The sequence below is a fragment of the Suncus etruscus genome, chromosome 1 (genome assembly GCF_024139225.1).
Source record: "Suncus etruscus isolate mSunEtr1 chromosome 1, mSunEtr1.pri.cur, whole genome shotgun sequence".
Classification (NCBI taxonomy): Eukaryota; Metazoa; Chordata; class Mammalia; order Eulipotyphla; family Soricidae; genus Suncus; species Suncus etruscus.
This window is the reverse complement of record NC_064848.1, coordinates 67,265,774-67,278,902: the sequence shown is the minus strand read 5'-3', so window position 1 is coordinate 67,278,902 and position 13,129 is coordinate 67,265,774. Positions and strand designations below refer to the sequence as shown.

At 35.9% G+C, this 13,129-nt stretch overlaps 1 protein-coding gene and 1 non-coding gene across 2 annotated transcripts in view; both read right to left on the bottom strand.

Moving 5' to 3' along the window:
- The window catches only part of RFX3 (regulatory factor X3), a 331,177-nt gene that overhangs the window by 156,798 nt on the left and 161,250 nt on the right, over nucleotides 1–13,129 (bottom strand). The window contains 1 exon segment of the mRNA XM_049773246.1: nucleotides 6,397–6,494. Coding sequence (XP_049629203.1) covers nucleotides 6,397–6,494 — 98 coding nt within the window.
- LOC126030181 (U7 small nuclear RNA) lies at nucleotides 11,076–11,139 on the bottom strand. The gene has a single exon (XR_007503084.1). It is a non-coding gene; the product is annotated as a U7 small nuclear RNA (small nuclear RNA).

Below are 13,129 nucleotides of genomic sequence, written 5' to 3'. Positions count from 1 at the left end.
TGTAAAATGTGGCATGCAGCATGGAAATGTTGGTGACATGAGTATAAATGAACCGTTCCTTACTAAGCATGAAAAGCTGTAAGGTCATAGTCTTGTTGCTGAAAGTTCATGACAAAGAGTCTATATTCTCAGAGTATCATTAGCAATAAAAAGCATGTATTACACAGAAGTAAGAATTTTACTGTAACATTAGGTATCAACCACCAGTTGCTTATTAAATTAGTGTGGTACAATAAGGGAAATGTAGAATATCCTTTCCTAATACACATAGAAGTATATCAAATTAAATAAATATAAAGAGCCCATGAAATGAACATCAAAGACAAAATTCATAGTGAAATGTTAGAACTACAAATTTATAAAAAAAATTTAAAATGATAATAAATGTTATAGTTTAGTAAAGATTGTTATATAAGTAATGTAATTTTGAGCATTATTTGTATAAATATGTCCATTTATACACTTTGGGGGGCTATCCCAGGTAATTCTTAGAACATCTAGCCTGCAGCTCAATGAGGATGTTGTGTTGCTTGAATCTTGTGATACTGGGATTTACTCAGGCTAAAGCAATGGTGCTATGGGAGGAGGGGACTCTAAGGAAGCATCTGGGGATGCTCAGATACCATGTGGTGTTGAGGATAGCATCAGCATCAGGCACATATGAGGCATATAACTTATGCCTTGTACTATTTCTCTAGCTAATTTAGACTTCAGTAAATAGATCATGCTACTACAAAATATTGACTCAAAAATTACAGTTGATAAAAGGTGTTCCAAGATGCATCTTTCAGTCCAAGAATACATACTGTCACACAACTGGCTGGGGTTGAAAAGAAGATCCTGACCAAAACAGATGAGAAATATTGGACTCTGTGACAAATAAACACATGACTTAGAACTCAATAGTCATGATCTAACCAACTAAGCTGGACCATAGAAAATACACATTGGACTAGATGTTTATTTGAATCACTGATGCATTAAACCTTCAATCATTTTAAAGAGTCACATTAAGAGATGTTCTTTATCTAAGGATTAAGAATGAATAAATTTAAAGTCTCTCACTACCTACCTTAGTAAGGATCAAAAAAAACTAGCAGTGGGATAGTTAGAAAATTTTACAGAGAAAGCTTTGGAATCACAGGAGAAAATATTAAAATACAAAGAATTAATAATTTGCCTGAGTAAAGGTAGAGAATATTAGTGCTTACTATCCTCAAATACCATATAATGAACTTAAAAGGGTCATTATCTCTGTTATATAGGTTAAAAACAAGTAAAATAATTTTTCTATACTTCAGAATGACTATTATCCTTCACACCTACTTTGGATTAATGATAAACGACTCTGATAAATACTGCAGTTTACTCTTTATCCACCAATGCCCTTCCAAATGCTCTTTTGTTTTGCCCTCCATTCTAAAACCAAAAAAAAAAACTTCAAACTTATCCCCAGATTCCCCTGTAGCCAACCATTACTATTTGATAGTCATGAACAAAAAGATGAAAGCAAAAGGGAGATGTATGTGTCTGGCACATATTCCATGAGATGTACATAAACATACAGTACATTTGTACACATGTACAAATGCACACACTGCTTCCTTTTCAACATCCTTTCCTTCTGCTATCTAGGTTAGTGTTCTTCAATCATTTTTCACTGCAGACAAGCATTTGTCTCACATCTTAACTGGCATTTATAACTGAGGTGACAGATCAATTACATGTAATCAGATGTGCAACATCTCAGGACCTGTACCAATCCATGAACTGGTTGTTGAAGATCTCTGGTCTAGAATGCATATAGGATGGTTAACTAAAGCTGTCATATTCCAGTCACACCCGAAAATCTTAGTTGTACTTATATCCTTGAACTGCTAAACCAGTATCAGCAATAGATTTAGAGGAAGTTCCATTTCATATCTTTTCAGAGGCTTGTTTCCGATTGTCTTTTGAAAGCCTAGCACTGAGCTGGTTGAATTAAATCTAAGGCTGATAAAATGGGCTTCCAAATCACCCATTCTTGCATTTTCTCCACCCTAGAAGTCAGCTAATGTTGGTTACTCTACTTCCTAGAAAGGTATAGCAATCTAGGAGGCCAGAGATGATCTACAGAAGTAACTTTCATGATGAATCTGGTCCACTTAGGCTCTCGCTACTAAATATATTAATTTGTGACATATTCTTCTTAAGATTTGTATATCACAGTCCTAGTGATTTTTTGAAAAATGCTACATCTGGGTATATTTTATTTATCTAAAAAAATAAAAACCCTCTATTTGTAGAAACCTCTGTCCTATTTTTTCTGTGCTACTCAGTTGATAAAGCAGTAAGTGTACATTGAAATGTTATGGAAACAGACAGCAGTTATGGAAACTAAACCATCCCAAGGGGGACTGGTAAAGCTTTATATAGGATACCTTTGAAATGAAGACCAAATTAAGTAAGAAGGCTTGATTAATGACTTTAGGATCCTTGAAAAATAAATATCAAAGGCAAGGATAAAAGACAATACAACAGAATGACCTTTAGTAGTGTCTAGTACCTATTTATTTTTCTTGATAGCTAAAGTTCCACGTGGCAGACATCTCCTTTTTTGTTGTTACAAATGTCAATAGACATTTGACTTTAGTAGAGATTCCAAAAGTAAGTTCTATGAGGCCATGGTCATTCACAACAACAACAACAACAACAAAATGTTTACAATATGCCTAATATATGTAGATAAGTGCATATACTGCCAAAGGGACAGAAATTAAGTGACAATCACATTCTACAACCAGCATTCTTAGCATTATGATTGAAATAAAAATTAGTACAGCCATAACAAAATGTTTACCCTGTAGAGAGGAAATTCAGAGTTTATATGTCAGTATGTACAAGTTAGTGTCTCTCTTTCTCTCTCTCTCTCTCTTTCTCCCCCTCCCACTCTACCTATATCCCAAAAGGTTATACTTATGTATGTGTATATACCTGTATTTTTTGTACTATAAGATGCACACATCTGTATGTGCATCTCCAAAGTGTATCTTATGGAGCGAACACAGCCTGGAGATGAAGCCTAAGCTCACGGGTTGAACTAAGCCTAAGGGAGCATCTAAAAAGTAAGTGCATCTTATGGTCAGGTATGTGCTATGGAGTGAAAAATGCAGTGTGTGTGTGTGTGTGTGTGTGTATGTGTGTGTGTGTATGTGAGAGAGAGAGAGAGAGAGAGAGAGAGAGAGAGAGAGAGATTGAGTGTCTCACTAAACTGGGTACAGTAAATTATTAATAATAAAAGCAGAGTAGTAAGGACAGAAAACAAACCTATTTTTCAAATTATGAGGAATAAAGTTGGAAAACTTTGAGACACCTATGTCATACTGGCTGTACCTAAAAGAAGTAGAATGTGAGGCTAGAGTGACATGGATGGGGAAAATGCTATGGTACAGAATTGAATTTTATCAATTAACAAATTTAATAAACTAGAGGTTTCAGATAGTGGTGATGTAATCAAAATTAAGAAAAAGGTAAGATTTAGGTAAATAGAGACTTTTTGTTTTTACACAATCTATTTAGTTCTAAGTCCTGAATTAGTTGCTATGAATATCAGTAGAGTTTAAGTACTTTGACCATGACTAGTCATACCTATTAAAATAGGTTCTAAGTTTTTAGGTAATAGTAACAACAATAACAACAACATATACTTTCAAAGCATCACACATTCTTCTGATATTATTGCAATGAAAAATAAAAACAATCCTTAAAGCTGAGGCTATAAGAAATCATGAATGGGTGTTGGATCTTGAAAATGGAATACTACATTGCTGTAAAGAATGATGGAATAATGCAATTTGCTGCAACATGGATGGAACTGGAAGATACATAAATGAAGTAAGCCAGAAGAGAGGAAAATACAGAATGGTATCACTTATATGTGGTATTTAGAATAATTGCATAAAGAAATGCAATGGTTTAAACAGGGGACATCAAGAACACTCTATGCCCCAGAGTACAGTGAAGAGAAGGAAAAAAAGTGAGTTGAGGAGAAACTAAATATGAAAAAATGTGGGACATGGGCCAAGGGGTCTCGGGTGCACTGGTGGTGTTAAGAAAGAGAAAAATTAAATACCCAAGTCAGAGTCAACAACAATGAAAATATGTGGCCCAATCTTTCAAAGCTAAAATTAAAAATGGGCATGTTATGCTGGTAGGCTGAAAGATGGCATGGGATAAACTCAGAAACAACATTGGTGGAGGGAGGTTGACATTGAACATTTGTATGTCTAAAACCTAGCTATGAATCACTTTGTAAATAACAACGGTTTAATTAAACATTTTTTAAAAAATCACTTGAAAAATAGAAACATAAAACACAAATATTCTATTCTCATGGAAGTTATTGATCGACATAAACACCTCATTTAAAATGCCAATTTTCGGTGGTGTGTTTGCCTTGATGCAGTTGACCTGGGTTCGATTCCCAGCATCCCCTATGGTCTCCCAAGTCTGCCAAGAGTAATTTCTGAGTGCAGACCCATAAGTAACCCTTAGCATCAATAAGGTACAAAAACATAAAAATAATAATAAATGGCAAATTTTTACTAGAATTATATTACCTTTATAGGTAACAGATAAATTCTCTTTATTTTTAATATTCTATCCTATTTTTGGTCACATAGTTCAGGTAGTGATAAATTTTAGTTTTGTATAAGGTTATGATACTTTTACTAACACCAAAGAAAATGCTTACGCCCACATCATGACTGTCTTTATATTACTTTAGTCTACTTGTTCGGGCCCCCCTTTTTCTCATTATTGCTTTGTAATTGCCTTTTGTGCATAAAACTCAAGGGTTTGTCATTCAATGTTATCCAATCTCTTCTTTTGTTTCTTTATGTACTACATATAAATGAAAAAAATCAGGCATTTGCCTTTCTTCTGACTGATTTTACTTAACGTAATGCCCTCTTATTTCACCTAAGTTACAGCAAATCCATAAGATTTATCTTATAACTGCATAATATTGCATTTTATCCATATATAAGAACTACTTTATCCAATCATTTGGATATTGGGTAGTTCTATATCCTAGCTATTCACTAATTCCATCAAGGAAAAAGAATCAAAGACATCAGAATAGGAAAAGAAATTAAACTCACAATTTGCAGCTAACGTGGTAAAAACAAAACAACAAAATATATATATATATACATATATATATGTAACACTAAAGACTCTACTAAAAACTCTTAGAAAAAAAATCAATCAACATAGAAAAATATGCTAAATATCAACACAAAAACCTGCTACATTTATATATCCAATAAATAAACTAGTCGAGAAAAAATAAAAAGACATATCTATCTAAAGTAACATTCAGAATTATGAAATACCTAAGAATCAATTTTTAAAAAGATGTGAAAGATGCTATGTGGAACTCTGGAAGTCACTATAGAAAGAAATAGAAAAGGAAAATTATAAAATATATCATTTTAATTGACTGGAAAATCAACATATCAAAATGACCATACTACGCCAACCAGGATTCAATTAAATTCCTAAAAAAAAATGAAATGACATTCTCAAAAAATTAGAACAAATGTTACAAAAATGGTATGGAATCATAAAATTCTGCATATAGTCAAATCAATTCAGAAGAAAAAATAGGATAAAAAAGCATTCCCTGATGTAATACTATAAAATTATATAAACAAAAATCGGTGGTAGCGAAATATAGGCAAATTCATATCAATTGAAAAAATACTGAGAGCCCAAAAACTCAGATGGATGGATGTTCATCTATAATAAAGGCTCTAGTCTAGAAGCATGAAGTTGACTAACAAATCTTTCAAAAGAAAAAGAAAAAAAAAAAAACATTTTCAACAAATGGTATTGACAAAACTAAACAGCCACATGCAAAACATAACAAAACTATCACATCATTTATAGAAAAATTAACTTAAAGTGGTCTAAGGCCTTGATAACAAACATGTCCATAAAATAGATAAAGAGAAATATAAGCAGAATTTCTGGGATATTGCCTGAGATATATGTCTTCAAAGATTTAATTTTATTAGAAAATTATAAAACAAAAATAAAGGGGACTACATCAAATCAAAAAGCTTTTATTGGGAAAAGGATTAAAATAAAGACAACCTACTAAATAAGAAAAAATATTTACATATCATGAACCTTAGAAATCTGAAACAGTCTACTGAAATTAAGTTCTAGTGTAAGCAAATATATACTATTAATAAGCATAAAATTCAAAATAGTCTATATCAATAACTGTTCTAATGTAACTAGTTACTGTGACTTAACAAAACAATTCAGGGAAAAGGAGATGAGGTTATGAGAAATGTACATGGATGGTCATTAGCCAAGTAATACTTAGAATTTCAGATATAAACTCACATTGCTCCATTGGTATAGACAGTATCACTTCCTTCCACATACTGCACCTGAGCTGGATAGACATGTTGTACCTGCTGTACAGTCTGTACCTGCTGTACCTGAAAAACAAATATTGTAAGGAGAATATTAAATTTATTGCAATATAAATTAAAAGTACATATTGGGGGGTGACCTGTCCCAGGGACCTCAGACCCAAGTGGAGAGTGGACTGGGTGAGTCCCTACTTCCCACATGGGCTCCCTAGACCCGTGCCTGCGGCTGTAACCCCGAGCACCCCGTCCCAGGGATCCCAGACACAAGCGGAGAGTGAACCGGGTGAGTCCCCACTTCCCACGTGGGCGCCTTAGACCCACGCCTGCCACTGGCACACCGAGTGCCCCGTCCAGGGACCACAGGCCCAAGAGGAGTGTAGGAGGGGTGAGGAGAACCCTGAACCTGACTCATTCTGTGCCACAGGGACAGGCTAGGACCATTAGACTTGGTGAGATTGGGCCGGCCACCTGGAACTTTGGGTAACCTAGAGCAGCCTACCCGCCTTAGCCCCGGAGTAGACTTGGGACTCCCCAAGGGCTGAGGGCAGCAGCAGGCAGGGTTTGGCTGAGGAAATTTCTTCTGCTGAGGCTAGAAGGGGGCGGAGCTCCACTGACTCCCAGATAGGGGAGGGAGGACAGAGAGCTAGGCTCAACAGTGCCCGCAACCATTGTGGCCAGGAACAGAATTGCACCGGCTGACAGGAATAAGGAGAAGGAAATTGACAAGACCCACTGAAGGAAGGCTCACCTCCAGGTAGCAGAGGGGGGAGGAAAGAGCTAGGCTCAACAGCGCCCTCCACCATTGTGGCCAGAAGAGGACCTGCACTAGCTGACAACAAAAGGGAAAAGCAACGAACGGATCAGGCCACATAAAGAGCACAGGAGGAGCCAAACCTCAGCAAGCTCACCCAACAGCCCCCTCTAGAACCACCCTTAGGGAGGAGACCCATCCCCACGCCACAGGGGACCAACACAGGCTGAATTTAGAAGGCACAGCACTCCAAACCACACCAATAAATGCAAAGAAATATGGGTAAATCAAGGAGAACTCTAATATCTGGAGATATGGAGACAAACCCTAGCAAGTTTCCAAGTCCACCAAAATGCACAGATCCATGGGAAGGAGACCTAAAAGCAGCCATGAGGAAGCAAATGTAAGAATTGATAAAAGAAATGAAAGAAACGCTAGCTACCGAGTGTAAGAAATCTATGGATGAACAAATCAGCCAAATTAAAGAAGAAATGTTAAAGAACATGAGAGATTCCATACAAAAAGAATTGAAGGAATCAAAAGACAAAATAATAATTCTTAGGAGCAGAAACACAGAGTTGGAGAAGCACATTGAAGAACTTGAAGGAAAACTGCAAACAAAAAATGATCAAGAAACCAACAAAGAAATAAAAGGCAAAACACTGGAAGGAAAAGTCCAGTATCTAATGAACAAGGACAAAAGAAACAATCTAAGAATTGTGGGTATACCAGAAGTGGAGGAAATAGGGAAAGGGGAAGAACAAGTAGTCAGGGAAATAATAGCAGAGAACTTTCCAACCCTCTGGAAAGAAACTTCAGTGCAAATCCAGGAAGTGAAGAGAGTCCCTAATAAAATAGACCCTAATAAATCAACACCAAGACATATAATAATCCAAATGGCAAAAAAAAAATAAATAAAAAAGAAAGATGAACTCCTTAAAGTAATAAGGGAGAAAAAAGAAAAAAACCTCAAGTACAAAGGAAGGGACATAAGAATCAAACCATATCTCCCATTTGAAATAATTCAAGCAAGAAGACAGTGGAATGACATATTTAAACGACTGAATGAAAGAAATTTCCAACCTAGGGTCCAATACCCAGCAAAACTATCATTCATATGGGAGGGCAGACTAAAAATATTCTCAAACAAGAATGAACTTGAATTATTTGTGCAAACAAAGCCGATCCTAAATGACCTACTCAGAGACGAGTTACACAATCCAAACCCCCGATTGTAACAAAAACCACCCTACACAACACAACTGCACAACAGTCAATAATCTCCCTAAATATTAACGTACTAAACTCTCCAATTAAAAGACACATAGTAGAGAACTGGATTAGGAAAAATAAACTGGAAAAATAAACACACCTACAACTACAGGGCAAACACAGGCTTAGAATAAAAGAATGGAAAGTAATTATTCAGGCCAATGGAAAACAAAAAAGACCAGGGACAGCCATTCTTATATCAGACCACATTGCATTCAACCTCAAGAAAGTGATCAGTGACAAAGAGGGTCACTACTTACTGATCAGGGGAACATTAGATCAAGAAGTACTAACCCTGGTCAATATCTATGCACCTAATGTAGAGCCAGAAAAATATGTGAGGCAACTGCTCGCAAACCGGGAGAAACACATGAAGGGAAATGTGATAATAGTAGGGGACCTCAATACTCCACTATCACCACTGGACAGATCCAGCAGACAGAAAAATAGCAAAGAAATAAGAGTTCTAAATGAAAAATTAGAAGATCTAGGGCTAATAGACTTATATAGAACCCTCCATCCCCAGAAAGCAGAATATACATTCTTCTGAAGCGCACATGGAACCTTCCCCAGAATAGACCATGTGAATAGTTTTTAAAAAATAAATTTTTTTCATTTGTGACTGACAGGAAAACTTTGAGGGTAATATGCTACGCAAGAGTTATAAAATACAAATTTCCATTAAATAATAAGCCATGAAGTATAAATGCAGCATGGTGATTGCAATTAATAATACAATATTCTTTATTTAAAATTATAGAAAAAAATTTAAACGATCTCACTGCAAGGGAAAATATAAATATATGTGACTATAAAGGTTACTTAGATTTTGTATTTTGTTTTATTTTTGGGCCACACCCAGTGACGCTCAGAGTTTACTCATAGCGCTGCACTAAGAAATCACCCCTGGCTTGGGGAACCATATGGGATGCCAGGAGATCGAACACTAGTCCATCCTAGGTTAGTGCATGCAAGGCAAATGCCCTACTGCTGCGCCATCGCCCCAGCCACAAAGGTTACTTAGATTTTAACTAGATTTACTGTGGTGAAAATTTTATAACACATATAGCATTACATTCAATTATATTCAATGAGGAAAAGAAAATAATACAACTAGAAAAAATTAGCTATTCGTTAAAACTATTACAACGAAGTTAAAATATTCACTCATCCACTGAATTAAAATCTAAGAAAATTGTAGTAACACTTAATAGTATCTTTCCTGTCATTTTGACATATAGGTTATCAGTAAGATGGACACAGTTGTTTCCTTATATTGACATGCTTTGGTGTTTCCATGGTTTTTGACTATGTAAACTAAAGACATTTTTTAAATTTTTATTGTGACCAATGTGCATTATAAATCTTTCACTGCATCATTTATCGTACATAGTGACAATGAATGAGGGGCATTCCCACCACCAGTGCTGTCCTCCCTCCACCCCTGCTCCCAGCATGTATCCCATACCTCCCTCCATTACCTCCCAGAATGCTAGTGCAACTGTTCTCCACTTTACAGCTTGTTGTAGATTGAGCATCCATTCCACCATCATTGAAGATAAAAAGGATAAGAAAAAAAGGGAGGAAAAAAAAATTTGGTAATGACTACCAAAAAAAGAAAGAGGAAAAAATGGAAGAAAAAAGAAAAAAATGCACCGGCAAACAAAAATAAAAATAAATCACCAAATAATAACCACAGGAGTGAAAAAGAAAGAGAAAAGTGGAAGAAAAATGGGAAGGAAAATAAAGTCAAAAACTAACAAATCAAAACAAAACAAGAAAAAGTAGGGATGCTGGTGTGGCAGGGTCTGGCTTTCCCACCACTTTTTTTTTTTTAATTGATTGTATCCCTGCATTTTGGTTTGCAATTTGTTATTGATAACGAAGTTACTGTCTTTTTCCAATCTGCTTGCCAAACTGCCTAGGACAGGAGTTTTCTTACAAAACTAAATTTTCTTTTTCACTCTTGTGGTTATTATTTGGTGATTTATTTTTATTTTTATTTGCTGTTGCATTTTTTTTCTTAACTTCGTTGTAATAGTTTTAACGAATAGCTAATTTTTTCTAGTTGTATTATTTTCTTTTCCTCATTGAATATAATTGAACAAAGTATTAGCCAGACCCTGCCTTCTTTTAAAGCTGATACTTTGTTCATTCCTAACCACTATGGCTAATTGTGCAAATTATTTGTCATCCATTGACACCTTAATATACTAACATGCTTGCAAAAACAATGGTAGATTAATAAAGAGGAGAGAAAATTTAGTTTTGTAAGAAAACTCCATGAAGGCAGGAATAATGTTTTCATCAAAATCCCTGCTACATGCAAATTCTAAATAAGGATATAATAATCAAAAGGAGGTAGTCACAAATTGAAACATGACTTCCTCTCTTCTGACGGCTGATAATATTCCATTGTATATATGTACCACAGTTTCTTTAGCCATTCATCTGTTGAATGGCATCTTGATTGTTTCCAAAGTCTAGCTATTGTTATAAGCACAACAATGAATATAGGTGTGAGGCAGAGGTTTTTGTATAGTATTTTTGTGTTCCTAGGGCAGTGGTCAGCAAGCCACGACTCGTGAGCCACATGCAGTTCTTTACACATTTTTTTTTTGGGGGGGGGCGCCTTCCTATAGAGAGCAAAAGGCCTGCTGGACAAATTCTAAAAGAGCTATAACACTTCTTTACACTTTTTAATGTGACTCTTCTATGTGCTGGGCGGCTGCTCCAGAAATCAGGACTCTGCTCCTAGCCTCTGTCAGTGCATGCCCTGTGTGGCTCTCGAAATAAATTTCAATCGTGGTTTTCACGAGATTTGGCTCAGTTGAAAAAAAAAAAAAAAAAAAGGTAGCCCATCACTGTCATAGGATATATCCCTAGGAGTGGTATAGCTGGATCATATGGGAGCTCAATTTCCAGTTTTTAGAGGATTCTCCATATCGCTTTCCATAAAGGTTGAACTAGAAGGCATTCCCACCAGCAATGAATAAGAGTTCCTTTCTCTCCACATCCCTGCCAGCACTGCTTGTTCTCATTCTTTGTGATGTGCTCCAATCTTAGTGGCATGAGGTGGCAGCTCATAGTTGTTTTGATTTGCGTCTCCCTGATGATTAGTGATGTGGAGCATTTTTTCATGTGTCTTTTGGCCATTTGTATTTCTTCTTTAGCAAAGTGTATGTTCATTTCTTCACCCCATTTGTTGATAGGATTAGATGTTTTTTCCTTGTAAAGTTCTGTCAGTGCCTTATATATTATGGATATTACCCCCTTACCTGATGGGTATTGGGTAAATAATTTCTCCCATTCAGTGGGTCACTCTTATATCCTAGGCACCTTTGAGGTACAGAAGCTTCGCAGCTTAATATAGTCCCATCTGTTTATCTCTACTTCCACTTGTTTGGAGAGTGCTATTTCCTCTTTGAAGATGCCTTTAATCTCAATGTCATGGAGTGTTTTACCTGTGTTGCTCTATATACCTTATAATTTCGGGTCTGATATCAAGATATTTAATCCATTTGTATTTCACCTTTGTGCATAGTGTTAGCTAGGGGTCTGAGTTCGCTTTTTTTTGCAAGTGGCTAAGCAGTTTTGCCAACACCACCTATTGAAAAGGCTTTTCTTTCTCCATTTAGTATTTCTTGCCCCTTTAACAAAGATTAGTTGATTGTATGTCAGCTACGGGTCGGAGTTCACTTTTTTGCAAGTGGCTTTTTGTGGAAGTTGTGCCAGCACCACCTTGAAGAGGCTTTCCTAGCTCCATTTATAGGATTTCTTGTTCCTTTATTAAAAATTAGGTGATTGTATGTCTGGGTAACATTCTGAGTACTCTAGACTATTCCATTGATCTGAGGGTCTCTCTTTATTCCAATACCATGCTGTTTTGATAACTATTGCATTGTAATACAGTTTAAAGTTGTGGAAAGTAATGCCTCCCATATTTCTTTTCCCTGGGAGTGCTATAGCTATTCAAGGATGTTTATTGTTCCAAATGAATTTCAGAAGTGTTTGATCCACTTATTTGAAGAATGACATGGGTATCTTTAGAAGAATCACATTAAATCTGTACAATGCTTTGGGAGTAATGGCATTTTAATGATGTTAATCCTGCCAATCCATAAGCAGGGTATGTGTTTCCATTTCCTGGTGTTCTCTCTTATTTCTTGGAGCAGTGTTTTATAGTCTTCTTTGTATAGGTCCTTCACATCTTTAGTCAAGTTGACTCCAAGATATTTGAGTTTGTGTGGCACTAATGTGAATGAGGTTGTTTTCTTAATGTCCATTTCTTCCCTATCATTATTGGTGTATAAAAAGGCCATTGATTTTTACATGTTAATTTTGTAGCTGGCCACCTTGTTATATGAATCTATTGTTTCTTGAATACATTATGTGAGAATTAAGTAAAACCATGAAAAGGTTTCAATGGAAGTAAAAAAGATGAGATTGTAAACAAAGAATGTAACAAAAGCTAACTAGAGAAGAAAGCTTTTACATTAGCAGAAACATTTGAAGTCTAAGAGAAATGGTTAAAGATATGAATCATTAAAATGATTGATTATGGTCTAAGATAGTTAAATAGGCTGGAGTGCATCTATAAGGCCCCAAGTTCAATCCTGGACACCACACAGCCCCTCAAGCATGGCTTGTATGTTGCCCTGAAGCCACCTGGTGATGC